Source organism: Mus caroli, chromosome 15, assembly GCF_900094665.2.
Source record: "Mus caroli chromosome 15, CAROLI_EIJ_v1.1, whole genome shotgun sequence".
Taxonomy (NCBI): Eukaryota; Metazoa; Chordata; class Mammalia; order Rodentia; family Muridae; genus Mus; species Mus caroli.
This window is the reverse complement of record NC_034584.1, coordinates 17,260,244-17,280,488: the sequence shown is the minus strand read 5'-3', so window position 1 is coordinate 17,280,488 and position 20,245 is coordinate 17,260,244. Positions and strand designations below refer to the sequence as shown.

Sequence of the window (20,245 nt, the reverse complement as noted above, 5' to 3'; positions counted from 1 at the left end):
AGAAAGAAAGAAAGAAAGAAAGAAAGAAAGAAAGTGAGAGAGAGAGAGAGAGAGAGAGAGAGAGAGAGAGAGAGAAAGAGTTAATGAAATGATTCCTAAGGACATTCTGCTATACTCATAGATCATTTTCTAATTCAATTGTCATCAGACAGCCATCATATAGCAAATGATGGGAGCAGATGCAGAGATTCACAGCTAAACACTATCTAGAGCTAGGAGACCCTGGAGAAGAGAGGAGTAGGAAGAACAACAGTAGGAGCCAGAGGGGTGGAGGACACCATGAGACCACAGCCTACAGAATCAGCAAAGTCAAGATCATAGAAGCTCTCAGAGACTAAAACAGCAATCACAAAGCTGCATGGTTAAGAGCTATGTCCTCTGCAAATGTTATCATTGTGTTTCTTGGGGTTCTTGAAGGAATGCTAACAGTGAGATGTAGTGTCTCTGCCTTTTTTGCATGCTCTTGGGACCCTATTCTACCTTTTGGTTGCCTCATCCAGCCATAATATGAAGGTTGGTAATTAGGCTTACTGTGATTTTGTTTGGATAATTTCCCCTGGATGTCTGAAATTTTTTAAGGAAAATGGAAGAGAAGGGTATCTACAGGAGAGGAGATATGTGTGTGTGTGTGTGTGTGTGTGTGTGTGTGTGTGTGTGTGTGTGTGTGTGGTGGGAGTCTGGTGGCAGGAATGAAGGTGGAGAAAACTGCCATCATGATTTAAAGTATGAGCGAAAAATAAAAATAAATTAAGTATTTAATTAAATTGAATAAGATGAAAAAAAAAGAATACTGGGAGCAACTTGGGTTTCCATGACCAACCATTCAAAGGGAAGTGTATAGTGTTGAGCACTAGGCTTTATTTTATTCTATAGTCTTTGTGAGAAACATTGTCAGGACACGTGGCATAATTTCCTATAAGGAATGCACATGTACAAATACACACACACCCTCCCCCCCCACACACACACACATAATCACATACACACACACACATAATTGGATGGCTCCAGCTGGATCTGCATGAAAATCTCTTTCCTGTGGTTTCCATGGTACCGTAAAATACTATGATAGTTGACAAAGAAGCAAGTCAATTAAAAAGTTTTATGGAGTCACAACACCTATTAAATATGACAGTAGCCAGGATGGGGAAATATATATAATGGTTGAATTAGTGAAACTAAAATGCCATTGGCAACAGCTATCTTATTTACTGAAGCCTCAATCAACAGCAGAGGCATCATACCCATTACTGGATACCTATTCTCCCTGGGACATCTGAAATCATTAACATTAGAATATAATCTATCAAAACTTTGCTGGACCAGCATAATTTTTATTACATTTGAAATTTTACCTTTATAGCCACAGATAGGTGTAGCTTTCACCTCTCATCAAAGAATACTTTTTAAAATAGGAGACTATTACAGAAAATCACAACTGAACTCAATACAAGGGTCAAATGATCATTGTGAGCCCATCCTCAATGATGCATTTACATTATGCTCATGCATACATGGCTTGGGGAACATCATGGAAAAGGGGTCAGAAAGAGTGTATGAACCCGAATACCAGTGAATCTTTTCTGAAACTCTCATCTTTGGGGATAAACTCCCAGGAGTAGTAAAACTGGGTTTAGAGGTATAACTATTCCCAATTTTCTGAGAAAATGCCAAATTGCCAAATTGATTTTCAAAGTGTTTATACAAGCTTGAACTCCCATGAGCAATGGAACAGGGTTCTCTTTGCTCTACAAGCTTTCCATGTGGTGTCACTTGGGTTTTTTATCTTAGCCATTTGTACAAGTGTAAGATATAATCTCAGAGTCATTTTCCTTTGCATATCCTTTACAACTAAGGACACTGAATATTTCTTTAATTGCCTCTTGGCCATTTAGGATTCTTCTGTTAAGAATTCTATTTAGCTCTGTATCTGTATCTCAATTTTTTAATTGAGTTATTTGGTTTGTTGTAGTTATATATATATATATATATATATATATATATATATATATATATATATAAAATCAGGTATACATATATTGTATACATATGTATACATGATATTAGTCCTCTGTTTGATGTAGGGCTGTTGAAAATCTTATACTCTTCTGAAGGCTGCCATTTCGTCCTATTGATGGTGTCATTGGCCTTCCACAAGCTTTTCATGAAGTCTTATTTGCTAATTGTTGATTTTAGTGCCTGAGCTACTGGTGTTCTGTTCAGTAAGTTGTCTCTTGTGCCAATGTGTTCATGTGAATTTTCCACTTTCTCTTCTTTCTATTAGATTTAATGTGTCTGGTTCTTGGTTGAGATCTTTGATCCACTAGAACTTGAATTTCATGCATGGTGATGAATATGGGTCTATTTGCATTCTTGTAAATACAGACATTCAGTTAGAATAGCACCATTTATTGATGTTTTCTTTCTTCCATCTTAAGATTTTGGTTCTTTATCAAAAATCAAGTATCCATAGGTCTGTGGATATATTTCTGAGTCTTCAATTTTATGTCATTAATCAACCTCTGTATGCAGGAATACCAAGTAGTTTTTTGTTTGTTTGACTATTGCTCAGTAGCACAGCTTTAGGCCAGGGATGGTGATAACCTGTGAAGTTCTTCTATTGTGCAGAATTGTTTTATCTATCTTTTTTTGTTGTTTTTTTTTTTTTCATATGAAGTTGAGAATTGCTCTTTCACGGTTTGTTAAAAATTAAGTTGGGATTTTGATGGGAATTACATTGAATCTCTAGATTGCTTTTGTTAAGAAGTCTATTTTTACTATTTTAATATGACCTATCCATGAGCATGGGAACTCTACCATACCACAAAAAATACCAAAAGGATACTTGCTCAACTATGTTCATAGCAGTCTTATTCATAATAGCAAGAAACTGGAAACAATCCATATGTTCCTCAAAAAAATGTATGTAGAAAACGTGATACATTTCCACAATGGAATAAGACTTGGCTGTTAAAAACAAATACATCATGAAATATACAGCCAAATGGATCACATCATCCTGAGTGAGGTAACTCAGACCTAGAAGATAGAAACGGTATATAATCACTTGTATGAGCATGTTAGCTTTAATGTAGAGTATAACCATGCTATAATCCACAGACCCAAAGAAGGTAAGAAACAGAGAGAGCCCATGTTTGAATCTCACTCAGATGGGGATATAAGATAGACATTAGAGACAGATAGGAGGGAGGGATCTGTGTAAGGTAAGTGGCATGGATCAAGTGTGGGGAGAGGAATGGGGAATAGTTAGAAGATGGCTGGGAGAGAGAAGAATGAAGATTGGTGTGAAGTTGGCATCCCGGAGATTAGCCAGAGACCTGATAATGAGGATGCTCTTGGGAGTCTATGGGAGTAATTTTGGATGAGACTCCTAGACACTGGGGATATGAAGCATGATATAGTCGCATCCTATAGCCAAGTGAGACTTCCAGTGGAGGTATAAGGACAACAATTCATAAACAAAATCTCTACCCTCCCCATATTTGTCCTGCCTATAAGACATGCAGTCATAAAGATGGAGCATACATAGAGGAAATGTCCAAACAATGACTGGCCCAATACTCACCTCATGGGAGAGAACCAACTTCTGACACAATTAATAACACTCTGCTATGTTTGCATATAGAAACCTACCATAACTGGTTTTTGAGAGGCTTCATCCAACAGTATATGAAAAGAGATGTAGAGACCCACAAGCAAACACTGGACAGAGTTCAGGGAGACTTTGGAAAGGACAGGGGAGTGATTGAGGAAACCAGAAATGTCGAGGACAACCCAAAAAAGAGTCACCACACCTACAGAATCAACTAACTTGGGCCCATCTGGGTTCATAGAAACTCAACCACCAAGCAAAGAGCATACATGGGTTGGACTGAAACCCCTACATATTTGTAGCAGATGTGTAACTTAGTCTTCATGTGGGTACCCTAACAATTGGAGCAGGGGCTATTTCTAACTCTGTTGCCTGCACTTGGATACCCTTCCCTTAGTTGTGCTTCTTTTTTTCTGGCTTCAGTGGGAGAAGATGCACTTAGTCCTACTGGGAATTGATATTTCAGGGTAGCATAGTACCAATGGAGGGATTTATTTATTTATTTACTTATTTATTTATTTTGATGGGAAAAAGAAAGGGTAATAGGAGAGAGATATGTGAGTGTGGGACTAGGAGAAGAGAAGGGATGGGGGCTGTGATTGGGATGTAAAGTGATTTAAGAAAATAAAAGCAATAGCTGCAGTAACTGAACCAGAGGAATAAGAGTATCAATGGACATTTTATAATGGGGAGAGAAAATAGACTCTAGACAAAGAACTATAGGCAGTTCTTGATGTAGTACTTTTTCAGTTAAACCATTATTAAGATTAAATTTTAATGTGTTTCATTATTCTTAATCATAAAATGTAAAAAATATTGAAGTATTGTGGAAAGAAGGAATGATAAAGTTCTTAAAATTGCTTTTAAAACATAAAATTATAAGATTTTATCATATATATTCTTATTTAATCTCATGTGTCTCCAGTTTAATAAATAAATAAATAAATAAATAAATAAATAAATAAATAAATACAAGTAAACATCAGTAAAGCCTAATGCCTTACTTACCTTCTGCTTTCACAGGTGTGAGCTGAGAGGAATATTTCTATTTCAGTTCAGATCTCAAGCTGCCATCCTGCTTCACTTAGCACAGACAGCACTGCTAACATTCCAACCCCTCCACATCATGTTGCCCCAGGCTGTCTGTCTGAGTACTGGTCCAAACTTAGAATCACCCCCTAGGACTGCGTCTTTCCACAGACAGTGGCTTTTCTTGTCTGCCTGGAAAACTCTTGTTTTTCATATATGTGAATAAGATCATGGAGCAAATTCTGTGCACAAGATTCAAACAGTAGCCATGTCCTTAATTGTAAGTTATTAATGTAAATGCAGCTTTGTAAATGGACTTGTTCAAGTTATTACAGTATGCCACATATAAGAAGAATGGGAGAAAATGAAGGAAGGATAGATGAAAATAAGGAATGGGGAAAGAGAAGAAATAATGAACAAAGGAGATCTAAAAACAAGGGATGGTATGTAGGATAAGCAAAAGCTTTTACTGTTAAAAACAAAAAAACTAGTAAATAAGACTCTAATCAGAGAAGCAAAAGCACTGTATGATTCTCTTTGTTTTTTGTTCCTTGTAGTAGCAGAGTGACGTGAAAAAGAATGCTTTGAAGCCTTTCCATCTTGTTAATCATAGCATTCTATACAGTAATGACTTATCCTATATAGTTCAAAGTATAAATCAAAAATTTAATTAATTATTTAATTAAAAATTGAGATGGAAAAAATGTACATCATTTTCATAGATTGCAGAGCAGTTTGAAATATGTACATGTAATGGATGGCTAAATTGAACTAATTAGTGTGCATTACAGTGTTCTTGTTTCTAATTGCCACTCATAATATTTGGCTACTGGATTCCTATTGATTATGAATTAAAAGCTATGCAAAAAGAAAGTATACTCTGATTTTTAACAGCGGCTCTGACAATGCAGTTAAAGTGCAGAAAAATGTAAAAGGAACAAATCATCTAATTAAAGAAATACTGCCATCATAACTTACTTCCTTACGTAAACACAGAGGCACAGAAGTATAAAGCAGAAAAATGCTCTGCATTTTACCTTATTTACAACTTATCAGGCAATGAACTACATAATGATTAATGAATTCCTAGTGTTTCATGAATGAAACTCCCTAGCCATAATGTCCTAGTTCTGTGGAACACAGAAATAATCCTCACAAATACAACAGAAAATGAGGAGAGGGTGTACCAACTGGTGTTAAATGCAACACTCAAGAGGAAACTGGAGGGAGCATGAGTGAAAAGCATCATTTTCAACAAGGGATACAGTAATAGAGAAGAAATAGGTGAGAATCATTCCATTATCCCAGAAAGTAAAGCAATTCTCACCTATTGTAAGTCTAAAATGAGATAAATATCAGAATGGAAGAAATGTTCATAGCAACATCTTCAAAGATACTAAATATCTAAAAACTGTTCAACAAATGTACTTGCTAAAATAAGTCACAAAATCCATGTATGACAATTGTATAATATAGAAACTCGTGTAGCATATGTTAGTTAACAAACCATTATGCCAGTAAATTAGCGCATTGTTAGAATGGAATTTTTATTCACTTTAATAGTATGAGTGTGATTACACAATTATAGTCTATTCTATTAGCATAGCACTAAGCATTATTTCCTTGAAAATTTAAATCTACAAGACACACATTTTTAATCCACTATAACCTGCTTCCTAAAGATTAATAGTATTTGGAGATTTTTTTAAAATTTTTTTAATATATAAATATAGCAGGGTATATATATATATATATATATTATAGTCATCTCTTAGAAGCTTGTGTTTTCTAATGATAAAGAATTAGAGTGTGGATCTGGATGGTAGGGTTGTTAAAGATGGAGAGGAACTGGGAGGGTGAGAGGGAGGGGAAACCATAATCAAGGTATATTTTCTGAGAGAAAAAAATAAAACATTGATGGCTCAATACTCTTTCTAGACGCATTTGCAAACATGCTTAACAGGTAGGTGACATACTTTTTGGGAATCGAGGTGGGTTGTCATTGACATCAGTGAGGGTGATGTTGACAATTGTAGTTCCAGCAAGTCCTCCGAGCTGTCCTCCCATGTCTTTTGCTTGAATGAGGACCTGGTACTGCTCCTTGACTTCTCTGTCCATGTTTGGCAATGCTGTTCTAATGACACCTTGTGGGGAAAGTGATAACACAGAATCAACATCACAAACCGACTGGTCGCCTGACCTAATTAGACTGAAATAGAAAAAAAAGAAAATCTTATGTCTAGATTTACTAACTGCGAAACATTCGATAAAATCATCTTGTAAAAAGAAAATAACTATTATGAGTGGTGGGGGGGAGGGTATGGGGGACTTTTGGGATAGCATTGGAAATGTAAATGAAGAAAATACCTAATTAAAAAAGAAAAGAAGAGAAAAGAAAAGAAAAAAAAAAGAAAAGAAAAGAAAAGAAAAGAAAAGAAAAGAAAAGAAAAGAAAAGAAAAGAAAAGAAAAGAAAAGAAAAGAACTACTATCCTAAAGTTAGGATGTGACTTAATCTTTTATTTTCACCACCGTACCTTAAAACAAGAAAATGACAGGTCATCTTTCCCCAAATCATATAAGTTAGGCCTCATCTATATGTTCAATTGAAGAAAATGTTAAAACCTTTAGATTAAAATGAGCCCATAGAATAATTTAGGCAGTTAAACTGAGCTCAGTATATAATTACAAAGACTGCTCTTGTCTCAACTCTGTAGTTTTTGCAATAAACAATCTGCTTAACTTAAAAATACATAAAATATGTCCTCTTCATCACTTGTTTTGCCTTTCATGACTCTGCCTAATTATGCTAATTAATGTGTTCCATCCCCTCCCACTCGCTTAGTTTTCATTAGGTACTACTCTCGAGGACTCTTTGAGACTCCTTGTATGAAGGTAATCCACTGTCAAGAAAAGTATCTTATGCCTAAGTATAAATATTTTATATTTAGAATCTTGAGATAAATATTATATGCTTGATCACAATTAGTATGTGACTGAAGAAAGGAATGACTGGACGATGAATAAATTAATTGATCATAATGTCTTGAATCTTATATCCCATATATATGTTAACATATGGCAGTCATTTATATTCTTGTATCCAGGTATAGGAGCTACTTTAAATATTTATTCCTGGTAAAGATTATAAGAACTTCGGAATCATTTCGAAGGTGATTTAAAAAATTTAAACCAACTTCCAATAGGTAGTCCAGAGTTGTAACAGGTAGAGATTGAAGAACCTTTATTAATCACATATGACTTTGATAGTGTTAAGATATATCTTAAATAAAAAAGTATATGAATAATAAAATATCAGCCATCAATACTGCATATAGGTTTTAAATCAGTATCCCAGAATACATCCATATATCTGTTCTTGCCACCATCTACTTTCTTACCCATTGCTATACTTTTGCTAATGCATATTGAACTGCAACATGAGAATTTTGTCTGGCACTTGGCAGGAAATAGTTACAGAAAAGACATCCGTCATTTTTGTTCCTAATGCTTTATTCATGAATTGGTACTGACACCATTTTGATCCAATCTGTCTTCTCTTCAGCTCAGGATTCTGATACTTTATTTTCAGTATTTTTTAAACCTAAGACTTTTAAGCTCTGCACCTCAGTGTTCTTGCCTTCTTACACTATGCAACATCGATCTGAAGGGCAATGCTCACATTTTCTAGATAATTGCATATTTTGGACACTTGTGCTTGCTTGGTAATAGCATTGAGCAAGAATTATCTTTAGTCAAATTGCTATATAAACATTCATTTTCTTCAGTGCTTATATAACTTTTTTCTCTACATCATTTATATAGCTACCTTAATCATCTGCCAGAATGAAAACTGTACATAACAAAGAGAAAGAAAAAGAAATGAATTTTTTGCTTAAGGGTATATCCTTGACACAAATTTTGGCTTCTTAATATAGTTTTACGTCCATTTACTTTCTTGCACTTGCATGTTCATAATCAATATTCTGTTAATGTTTCATATTATCGCACTCATTCAGATGAATATATAAAAGAGTGGCTACTATATACTAAGTAAAATTTTAATTATTGTCATGGATGAAAGGAATTATTATTTACCCTACCACCATTAATGTAGATATCTGAGTTCTGTAAAGCTCTATGAATGACTGACACTGAGACAATATTCAGGCAGTAAAGCATTGTAAGTACTCATATAATACATAAAGCGCTGCCTCAATGAATAGAGTGTGGCCTTTGCTGCAATGCTAGCCTGGGAATGTAAAGGAATTAAGACAATTGAAAGCATGAAAGCTGCCTTCTAAGCATCAACTTTCAACCTTGTAGACAAAGTATGTCATCCTGGAGAAGCTTTTTCAACAACAAATGACAGGGAATGCATATAGAGTTTGGTCTGTTCCAAACTGTGAGGTCAATAATGCTTAGTTTAAAGAAAAAAGAAAAGAAGAGAAGAGAAGAGAAGAGAAGAGAAGAGAAGAGAAGAGAAGAGAAGAGAAGAGAAGAGAAAAGAAAAGAAAAGAAAAGAAAAGAAAAGAAAAGAAAAGAAAAGAAAAGAAAAGAAAAGAAAAGAAAAGAAAGGAAGGACTCTGAAGTTCAGGGCATACTACCAAGGACATAGGAGAAATATAAGAGCCAGAATATCTGGAGAAGGGCTGAACCACTATGTCTGGGATATTTTGTCAGTCTGACAGAGGCACAGTCATTGTCATCTTCTTCAGTTTTGTTCCTGTTCTTGACCCTGCTCACCAGGCTCCAACAGATTGTTTCTAAACCATGGCCACAGACATGTCTGAGTTGAGTGAACCACAAAGGAAAACAATGACATGAATGTGGGAAAAATATGTGTAGGGACGGAGTAGGGTTGACTGGATGAGAAAATAACATAGGGTGGAGGGGAAAAGTCATCAGACTATGTCTTATACTTGTGAAATTGCCAAATAATAGATTAATAAAGCTATAAAATAAATAATAGATATGGTATGAGGGTAAGTTTTATTTTGGAAACAGTCTTGAGACTTGCTGATGAAGGGATAGAGATACACTCAGGACCAATTTTCTTAGGAAAGTCTCCATATCTAGGCAATCTTTATCAGATTTCTTGAGATGACTTCTGAGGTAGGGACAATAACATGCTATAAAATACCAGCAATAGAAAAAAGAAGAAACCAAGTAGATCCTACAGTTACTTTCTTACTATTTTATGATAATTTAAATCAATCAGCAGAAATGAAAAATTAGAGGGAGGGGACACATTATAATTTTAAATTATTTTTTTAATTTTTTACATTTTTGGTTTCTGGCTCATAGTTTCTCTGTGTAGACTTGGCTGTCCTGGAACTCACTCTGTAGACCAGGCTGAACTTGAACACAGAAATCTGCCTGCCTCTGCTTCCCAAGTGCTGTGCTGGTATTAAAGAAGTGTGCCACCACTGCCCAGCGAGACACATTATTTTAATTGTACACACTTTAAAATATTTGACCACCAAGTTCTAGAGGCAGTGGGTAGTAGTAGTTATTCATAAAGGTTTCTATGTTGATAAATTGCACTTGGCATAATTAAAATAGTAAATTTTATATTACAAATATTTTAAGACAATAGAGAATGAAAGCACTTAAATAAAGTAAATGGGATGTGTTAGATTATGTAATATTATTGCTTACTTTTTTAGACTATAGTTTTTCCTTCCATATTGTGAAATTATACACCTGTGGTACCTGGTGTTAAAGTGACATCTTGACACAATTTAAAACAGTGGTAGAGATTATAATATAGGAGTTATTTACATCAGGGTAATATGTAGACATGCCTGTTGTGGTAATTGACCCAGCGTACTGTGGGTGTCTCTACCCCATAGGACAGGACTTGAATTTTATAAAACTGAAGAAATCTTTCTGAGCATAAGCAGAGGGAAAAAAAAAAAGCAAGGATCCCTGAAGTTATCCTCCCTTGCTTTGGAATGAGTATGTAATGCTTTAAGTGCCTGCCTTGGCTTATTCTCAGTGATGTAACATAGTCTGAAAATGGAAGAGAAAATAAATTTGGTCTTCTTTAAGTTGTATTTTTGGCCAAGGTATTTTGTCCCAGAAACAGAATTTAAACTAGAATTACTTGTAAATATAACATGTTATTGTCACATAAATAAAATATGAGAGATGCAATCATAAGATATTGTTAAAATTCACCCCAATCTTGATTTTAAATTACTACTAATAGTTTAAGGAAAAGAAACAAATATATATTTAAAGAAAATTACTTATTTTTTAAGGCAAATAAATTGGAAATAAGAGAATTTTATGAGTACTATTTTTCTTGGTTTATTCAATAGGCTGTTTCAATTTACCTTAATGTCCATTTATACTTATACATAAGCTTCTTATATACAAGCTCAGTGGACTCACTGAGAAAGCAGAACTAGGAATGCAAATCAGAAAGCAATATTAATACAGAGTTCACCTTCTCCTTTCAACTGAATAAATAATGAGTGCATATGTCTCTTTCTAAATATTTAGGTACCAAAAGTTTTCATGGGACTCCTTCTTTAATAATTGTTTTAAATGGTTTCTGCACTCAAGTACCAAAAATTTAGGTTTTCATGCATTTTATTTAATAACAGCAAACTGAATCATAAAAGGTAGCTACATAGCTGGAACAAATGGGGACTATTTCTGAGAAATTGCAATTATCCTTGATTTTTTTATTTTTTTTCTTATCTACCACAAGGTGATAAATTTGACAAAAGGTCTTCTTAATGGCTTTTGTTCACGAAGAGCTAGTTTTCATTCTCTTAATGAAGTGCCTCATCACCTACTCCTATCCTGTCTAGTGGTCTGAGGTATTGTTACAGCAAGACTTCTGTCTCCAGTGAAAATCAATTCTTATGAAATCTATTATGCAGCTGATGCCAGAAGATATTCACCTTTACCTCTAAATATATAGTTTCATATAAAATTATAAATACAAGATTATGCAGCCATGCAACACATGCATTTTCAAATGAAAAATAGCACTTTTATATGAAATAGAATTTATCTACCATTTATAATAACTATATTAGAAGAAGGTTTTTTATTCTATGCACATAATTGTATTTCTGTGTTATTATTTTGAAGATAGATTTTTAAAGCTTGTTTAATGTGTCCAATTCATATTTTCCTAAAATCTATGTATTTTTTAGTCAAATATTGTTTCCATCTGTCTCACCTACAATGATTCTTTCCTTACTAAGAAGTCAGACTTTCCTGAAAATGTAATATGAGTTTGTGTAAGTCACTCACTCTGTGGGATTTTTCCCACATCTCCAAGATGTGGATTCTCTTACTCTACCACACCAAGTGTGCTTTCTGATTGTCTTTGTGTCTCTGTGGAATGTTCCTTAGGGGCTACAAGGAGCTAAGCATCAGATAACATCAATGCTTTCATTTGTGGTCATGGTTTTCATTAAGTTAAAATTGGAACAGGCCTATAAATCTATAAGAAAATATAGCACAAAGGGATTCCAGGAGGAGAGATGAATTCTTCCCATAAGTTTTCCTCATTGTCAGGCTGTACAAACCTATGGTTCTATATCTGAGAATCTTTACACTGAGAAGTATAGAGAAAAGTGCAAAGAACTCCCTGAATTATTTTCCTCTTTAAGTATACATTTTTAATCTACCAATGTATGTGATTTTTTTTCTTAAAATCCAGAAACTGTCTTAAAATGATATCACTGTATAGTCTTCCATATTTTCTCTCATATTCCCTGATAAAACAACTTTGTGGACATTTTTCTCCATTATTCAGTCACTTAAGCATGAGGCATCTGGCTCTTAATTCCCCACCGTCTGTCCTCTCATAACTTAACTCTTTCCCTTAAGTTGACCAATGAGATGGTATATAAGATAAAACTGCCTGTTGTCAAGCCTGATGGCTTTAGTTTAATCCCCGCGCACTGTATTTTGGAAGAAGAGAACGAACTTATTCCCAAAATGTTTTCGCTGACTTCCATACATACATACTGCTGTGTTCATGAATGTACTCACACACACATACACACACACACACACGGCACACTCATCCTAACAACTGAATTGTATTTAATAACTTAAAATATTTTCTCTGAAAATGTGTTTATTGCAATTTTTTCCACATTCATACAATGAAATAAAGTCATGCTCACTTCCCATTTCCCTCCTCAACTATCACTTTAAAAAGATCTTTCAATGTCATAAAATGTTCTTGTGGTATTTCACACTTTTTTGGTCCTACAGAAGCAACCATTGGACTTGCTCTGACGTTGTTAATGCTTACCCGTGTCAAATAGTGATTGACTAGGCTACCAAAAACTGAGAAGAAAATTTTATATACAGTTGGCCGGAAAATTTGAAAGTTCTACAAGTCTACATTATTTGAACAACATCAATTGGCTTTAGGGTTCTTGCCAACATTTACATTTGATTAACCATTACTTAATCTGTATCTTACTACAATATTAGAAATTAGATTTTGAAATGATTAGTTGAAAGCATGTATACAGACAGAGCTAAGTGAACTCAGTGAGGACATAGAGAGAGACAGGAGAAGAAAGGGAAAGATGGAGAGAAAAGGGGGAAAAACAATGGAAGAGAGAGAGACAAACAATCACACACACACACACACAAGCACATAATGAGTGGCAGAAGAAAAGTGGGGAGGATAGGGTAAGAAATAAAGGGGTTGCAGGCAGAGTTTATTAAAGCATTTTATGCGGATGTATGGAATTCTCAAATAAAGGAAATAAAGTATAATGAATATACTTGAACATATAAGTTTAAATTTTTGATTAAAGCAAGAATTATACTTATGAACATACCAAAATAGGGAAAAGCCCAAGTGTTCTCAACCTTACATCAGGAACTGAGGAAAAGTAGGAGAGAAAAAGGTGGATGCCCCAAGACAAGCACAATAATTAGTTGGCCAGTGCCAAATGATCAGCGTTAAAATCAAGTAACATTATATGGACTGAGTGGGTTATATATAAGAAAGTATGTATTTACATATTTGCTTATATATACACCATAAAAATTAGTAGAAAAGGAGGTAGTAAAATTGAAAAAGAATATTCAAAAGTATACGGAAGGCCATGGAGGGAGAAAACCTAAGGAGAAATGCATTTATATTATAGCCTTAAGAATAAAAATATTTGATTTTAATATGAATTACTAAATTAAAGATTTACTCCCTACAGCATGTTTAGAATTTTTATACAATACTAAGCTACCATATAAAATAGTATTAATTTATTTTGAAATCTATTTTAACATACAGTAGATAATTGATTTAATCAGTGTCATCTCGAAGTTCCTCTTTAACTGTGACATGTCTAAGTCGTTTTAAGAAAAATCAGCATTTATAACCAGAAAGTTTGAAAGGGAGACTTCATTTCATTCAAATAGGACCAAAGCCTGGAGACTTTACTCAATGTTGAGTGTTGACTTACTAAATAGAGACCTTTTGTCTGATCTCTCTCACTTAAGACAGAAAAAGAAAAGAAAATGAATAAAGAAAATGAAGCCAATATATAAATTGGTCATGTGTGTATGTTTAAGCCTCTAATATCCCACTTATTTATATCTAGTTTTGAAATATAAAATTCATTTATAAACTAACAAAACGAAACACACAAAACACACCCAACCCATCACTCAGGAGAAGGCCCCAAGGCCTGACATTATTACAGAGGCTATGGTGTGCTTACAAACAGGGACCTATCATGACTACCCTCTGAAAGACCCAACAAGCAGCTGAAAGAGTCAGATGCAGATATTTACACTCAACCAATGCACAGAATTTTGTGTCCTCTGTGGTTGAATTAGGAAAAAGCTGGAAGAAGCTGAGGAGGAAGATGACCCTATAAGACCAGCTATATCGACTAACCTGGACACTAGAGATTTCTCAGACACTGAGAGATACACTGAGAGACACTGAGAGAACCAGACAGCATACACCAGCTGATATGAGACGCCCAACACATATTCAGCAGAAGACTGCTGTATTTGAACTCAGTCAGAGAAGATACACCTAACCCCCCCCCCAAGAGCCCCAGGGAGTGGGAAGGTCTCTTGGGATAGAGGGTCAGGGACACCCTCTTGGAGACAGGAGAGATGGTGGGGAGCAGGTGTGGGATGTGGAACAGTCTGAGAGCGGACCAACCAGGAGGGGAATAAATCAAAGACTGTAATACAAGATTAAAGAATAAGAGCCGGGTGTGTTGGCACAGGCCTTTAATCCCAACACTCGGGAGGCAGAGGCAGGCGGATTTCTGAGTTCGAGGCCTGCCTGGTCTACAAAGTGAATTCCAGGACAGTCAGGGCTATACAGAGAAACCCTGTCTGGAAAAAACAAAACCAAACCAAAACAAAACAAAACAAAAAACAAACCACATGATTAAAGAATAAATTTTTTAAAAAGAAAGAAAGAAAAAGAGAAAAGAAAAGAAATGAAAAGAAGAGAAAAAAAGACAAACAGGAAAAAGGTCTGCCTAAGAAGAACAAATTTAAAAGAACCAGTGTTCTTGGTTCATCAAGTCTGCAAATGCTGAAAGAGTCAGATGCAGATATTACTGCAAGCATATCTACTATATTTCTCAAAACCAGCTCTCCATAATACATATGGAAATAACAAAATAAATCACAGATGTATCTGTGTCATCTTTAAACAATAAAATTGAACACAACAGAGAAATGTGACATGAAACAAATAAAATGTTTTTTTTTTTTTAGAATGGTGAAGAGAAGAAATGAATTAAAATTTTAAAAATAAGATAAAGCACTCCTCGCTAAGAAATTTGGACCTATTTGGAAAACATTTATCCATCGGTCATACAATTCCCACTTCTGTTGCCATACAGTGGTTCACTGACTCTTTATTTCTGGATTTGGAATAGGAAGTTCTTTTTTACTATTAGATATTTTCTTCATTTAGATTTCAAATGCTATCCTTAAAGTCCCCTATAACCTCCTCCTGCCCTGCTCCCCAACCCACCCAGAAGCAGGAGTGGGTGGGAATAGGAATTCTTGATTCCCAGATTAAAGTTTAAATATTTGACTGAGTGGTGATAATGTTGACCAAAGTAAAACTTTACCTGTTTTGGGATCAATAGAGAAATAAGGTTGCCCCTGAAGGATGCTGTAAACAACTCTGGCACTGTTCCCATAGGTAGGATCATCTGCATCTGTGGCCTTCACCTGCAGCACATACGCACCTGCAAAATAACACAATGTCATTTGCCTTTACAGAGACAAAAGTCATACTTGCTGGTTTTTGGGTCTTGTATACTTTTGTAAGCTGACTGTTCTATGAATGCTTTGAATCCAGATGCTCCTCAGGATTTCTTAAAGGGCATAATCAAAATATTGTATTCTTTCAACTCCAAGCCACGTGGGACATGCTCTCAATCCAGGAAGAACGGCTATAAAGACTGAAAATGTATAAAGATTGAATAGAAATATAAGCAAAGAAGACAAAAAAGGAGAACACTTCAGAACCACCAACAACAATGATCGTACCACTTCATTCTAGCAGTACAAATTTTCTTTTTTTAAAAAAATGAAAATGTAAAGGAACCCTGTGCTGTGGTAAGTTTACTGTGAAGTGGTACACTCGTAAAGAAAAGAGTATGGCATGTTGAAGAGAAATGCACACTTTTGATTCATTAAGTCCTACTGTCATTAACCAAGAATTGGAAAGAATTCACTTAATCATCAATTAGTGAATGGAAAAAGAGAATACATACAGAAGCATAGTGTGATACCAAGGGTCTAGGTAAAAATCCTGGAGTCCTTTTGTTTGAAGGAAAACAGAGTCTTAGATTTCATTGTGTTAAGTGGAATAAGCCATGTGAAGGAAGATAAATACCGAGTGAACTAGCATACATATGTCATCAAGCTATCAACCTCACAAAAGGTGAAGATTTAACGATGGTTATAAGAAGTCTAGAGATGCTTTAGGAAGGAAAAATTTGATTAGTGCTTACTGAATTTCAATTACACAGAAACAAAGACTTCTGGTTCACTATTGCAGAACCAGTAATCATAAATAATAAAATAGTGTGCTTTATACTTCAAAAAAATAGAAGAAAGCTTCATTAAGTTATAAAACAGACACTTGAGATGAATCAAATAATTATGGTTAGCTTGATTTTATGATGAACTGGAACATACATGAGAAATCTCTTTGAATTCCATGAATGTATGCAACTTTTTTGTATCAATTAATATTTTGTGTATAAGGAATGTATGTATATAAAATGTAACATGTGAACAAATTTTAAAATGTAGGTAACCATATTCATTGTAATTGGTGTGTATTTCAAGTACATTTTAAAAGCATTGCCTGTTTCTAGTACATAGATCACTGAGCTGAAAGGCACCACAATATCTGTATTGATTTGCATACCATAAAAATATTGAGTACCATTTACATTAGCTCATATCCTCATTGTGGGTGCTTGAATTTCATGATTAAAATATTGATAAAGAAGCTAAAAGGTTTAGAGGCTGCTAAATTATCTGCTACTTCAATTTGCAAAGCAAGAATGGCCTATTAGCATTAGGAAGTCTTTAATTAGGAAATAATATTAAAGACAAAGAGAAAGCAAAAATGATCTGAAATAGTTGAAATGTTCAATAACAGGAGAGGACCTCTTTGTCTCCAGTCCCAATTAATTACATAGTTTTGCCAAATAAACCATTATAGCCAAACAAAATTATTTTTACCTTTTCTCATTTTTTGAGAATTGTGCGTAGATATAGGTACTAAGAACAATAGGACATTTTTACTGTTACCTATTCATAAGTGTAAATTAAGTAGCTCATAAGCACTTTACATTAACTCTATAAATTATTTGTTCAATATCAGTATCCTTAGTTAGAAATAAAAAAGTAGACAAGTTGTCATAAATCATAACAAATTAAATGTTGATGACAGACAAAAGTCTTCAGAAGCAGAAAAAAAGATCGGTTATATTATGCTCTGTAGAAATGTCTAATGATACATAAATATATATATATATATAATACAATATATATATACAAATATATATTCATATAGAGAAATTCATTTATAACTAAACATTGCATACCACATGGATCTAAACATATTTCTCTTAAAGTAATGCAAACATCAAACAGGCAGTTGACTGTCAGGACTGAGAAATAAATCTTCCTTCTCTCTGTACTATAAAAAAATACTATTTTTTAAATAAGAAATAACATTGTAGAAATACAGTATCTTTTACTTTTCTTTTGAGATGTTCTTTGGCATTTCAAGCTGTATATACAAGAAAAAATTGTGATATAGTATCATTTAATATGTGAATTGTAGACAATTCCAAGAAATTGCAAGTAATGTCTAATAGGAACCATCATTATATCAATATTTTATCACTACAAGTATTCACGCAATTCTCCTGTGGTATAATCTGACAAGATGCCTGAGTAGAAGTTCCTTCCTTCCTTCCTTCCTTCCTTCCTTCCTTCCTTCCTTCCTTCCTTCCTTCTTTCTTTCTTTCCTTTATTCCTTTATTTTTTTATTTCTTGTTTTTTTCTTTGCTTATCCTGACAGTGTCTCACCATTCATGATACTCTGGCTGGCCTGGAACTTACTATGTAAAACAGGCTGGCCTTGAACTCAGGAACCCACCTGCCCTGGCTCTGAGTACATTTCTTAATTACTGATCTAATAATCTACCTTAAAAACTGGTATGGAAATAAACAATTGAAACGGAGTAAATTATTTTTCTCAACAGTGCCTTTAGCTAGAAGGTCTCACTTTGATTTTTCTCTCTTATCTTTTTGCAATACATGTGTTAAAACTCAAGAAAAAATTTCTCCTAATGACCCAATAATGGATGCAGATGTGATGGTTCAAAGGATATGGATGGCCCTGCTTTATGTTTATATCTAAGATAAAATGTGTTATATGTAGGAGCCCTTGGAAATACAAGGTGCTTACATACAATAAGAACATTAATAGCTGTAGAAAATGAAACATTTCTGAACATGTCTAAAGTAAACAAGGCTAAGCTACCTATTCAAAGTCCTTGAATTTTTTACTCTGGTTTATCACTATGTGAAAACATTTGCACATTGCTAACTACACTCACCATGTTACACAGTAGGTATCTTGAATTTGTTTCTTCAATCTAACTGAAACTGTATGAAACCAAAATGAATGTCAAAGCTTGTCTTCCATATTTGATAATCAGTATTTTTTTTTCTGTTTCTCTGAGGATGTTTGAAAAAAATTTGCCGTGTATAGGTAAATCTGGATAGAACACTATCAAAGCTGAGGCCTTCTTGAACTTTTTGGTGGAGCTAAGACATAGTCACAGGAGATCACTTGCTGAGTCCAGTGTGGCCCTGGTGGGAACAGAGTGAAGTGTTTCCTGCCCTTGGAATAGGGCCCTGGTGTGAACCTCCAAAGATGTTGATAGCAGCTGTGGGTATAAAGCTTGCTTGCATAATAATGTTCATATTTTCACATTCCTCCCAGGAATGGCCTCCCTGCTAACCTTAAGGACTTCATGGTAATTAGAAACCGCAAGAGTCCAGGAGTTGAGGGTGTGGCTATGTTTCAGCAAAATGGTAAACACTGGGAAGCCTTTAAGCCTATGGGAAACAGGTCTACATAAATGAGTTCCATATATATATAATTTCTTAACTATACAAAATATAAGAATGCATTATGAATTATGAGGAGTTTCATGAATTTAAAGGAACAAAGAAATCTACATTATGAGCCAGTTTGTCAGAAAGATACAAAGGCAGGCAGATTCCTGAGTTTAAGGTCAGCCTAGGACAGAGTGAAATTAAGCCCAGGTATGGCAGAAATGGTAATTTCAAGGCAGCGCCCCACCCAACTAGTTAACCACTGGGACCTTATCAAAGGCAGAGAGGTCTCTGAATTATTTTGCAATGTGAAGGGAAAAAAATATATGCTGAATCTCTCCTAAGAATCAAAGGGTAGGGTCATAGGATATTGAGACATAAAAATAATCAAAAGAAAAACCTGAAGTAAATGACTGGATTGATATTTCAAATAAAAGACTGGACAAGTGTTCTGCAGGAGATGAGGTATCCAGAGAAATTTTTGGAAAAAAAAGAGAGAACTGCTTGGCAAACTCACACACACACACACACACACACACACACACACACACACACACACACACACACAAGCAGGCAAGCAGGACATAGATGGAGAGATCTCATTGAAGAGCAAACAGAACACAGGTTGTCAGCTTGGTTCCACAATTTGACTTCGAGTCATTTCAAAGCTACCAAAACCCCCTTTTCTCAGAACCCCCTCTCCATGCCTCTGTTTCTTAGCAATCAATGATTTAATGGAAGTGATGCTGGCTGAAAACAAAGTCATGCTTTTACAACCAACATCAGTACCATTTCAAAGGTTATATTTCTGATATTTAGTCATCAGAAAGGGAAGGACTCTTCATTCTGATCAAAGGAAAAATTCACCAAGTAGACAATTCGGGTCTCAATATCTATGTCACAAATGCAAGAATAGCTACATTTCTAAAAGAAACAGTAAGAAAGCTTAAATCTTACATCGAACAACACAAAGTAGT

The 20,245-nt window shown here is 34.7% G+C and overlaps 1 protein-coding gene across 3 annotated transcripts in view; it reads right to left on the bottom strand.

Moving 5' to 3' along the window:
- Cdh12 (cadherin 12) overlaps positions 1 to 20,245 on the bottom strand; it is a 1,068,420-nt gene that overhangs the window by 100,616 nt on the left and 947,559 nt on the right. For all 3 annotated transcript variants that reach the window (XM_029469980.1, XM_029469979.1, XM_021183292.2), the window contains 2 exons: positions 15,743 to 15,862; positions 6,619 to 6,786 (listed from right to left, as the gene is read on the bottom strand). In XM_029469980.1, the coding sequence (XP_029325840.1) occupies positions 6,619 to 6,786; positions 15,743 to 15,862 (288 nt within the window). The remainder of the gene's footprint in view (positions 1 to 6,618; positions 6,787 to 15,742; positions 15,863 to 20,245) is intronic.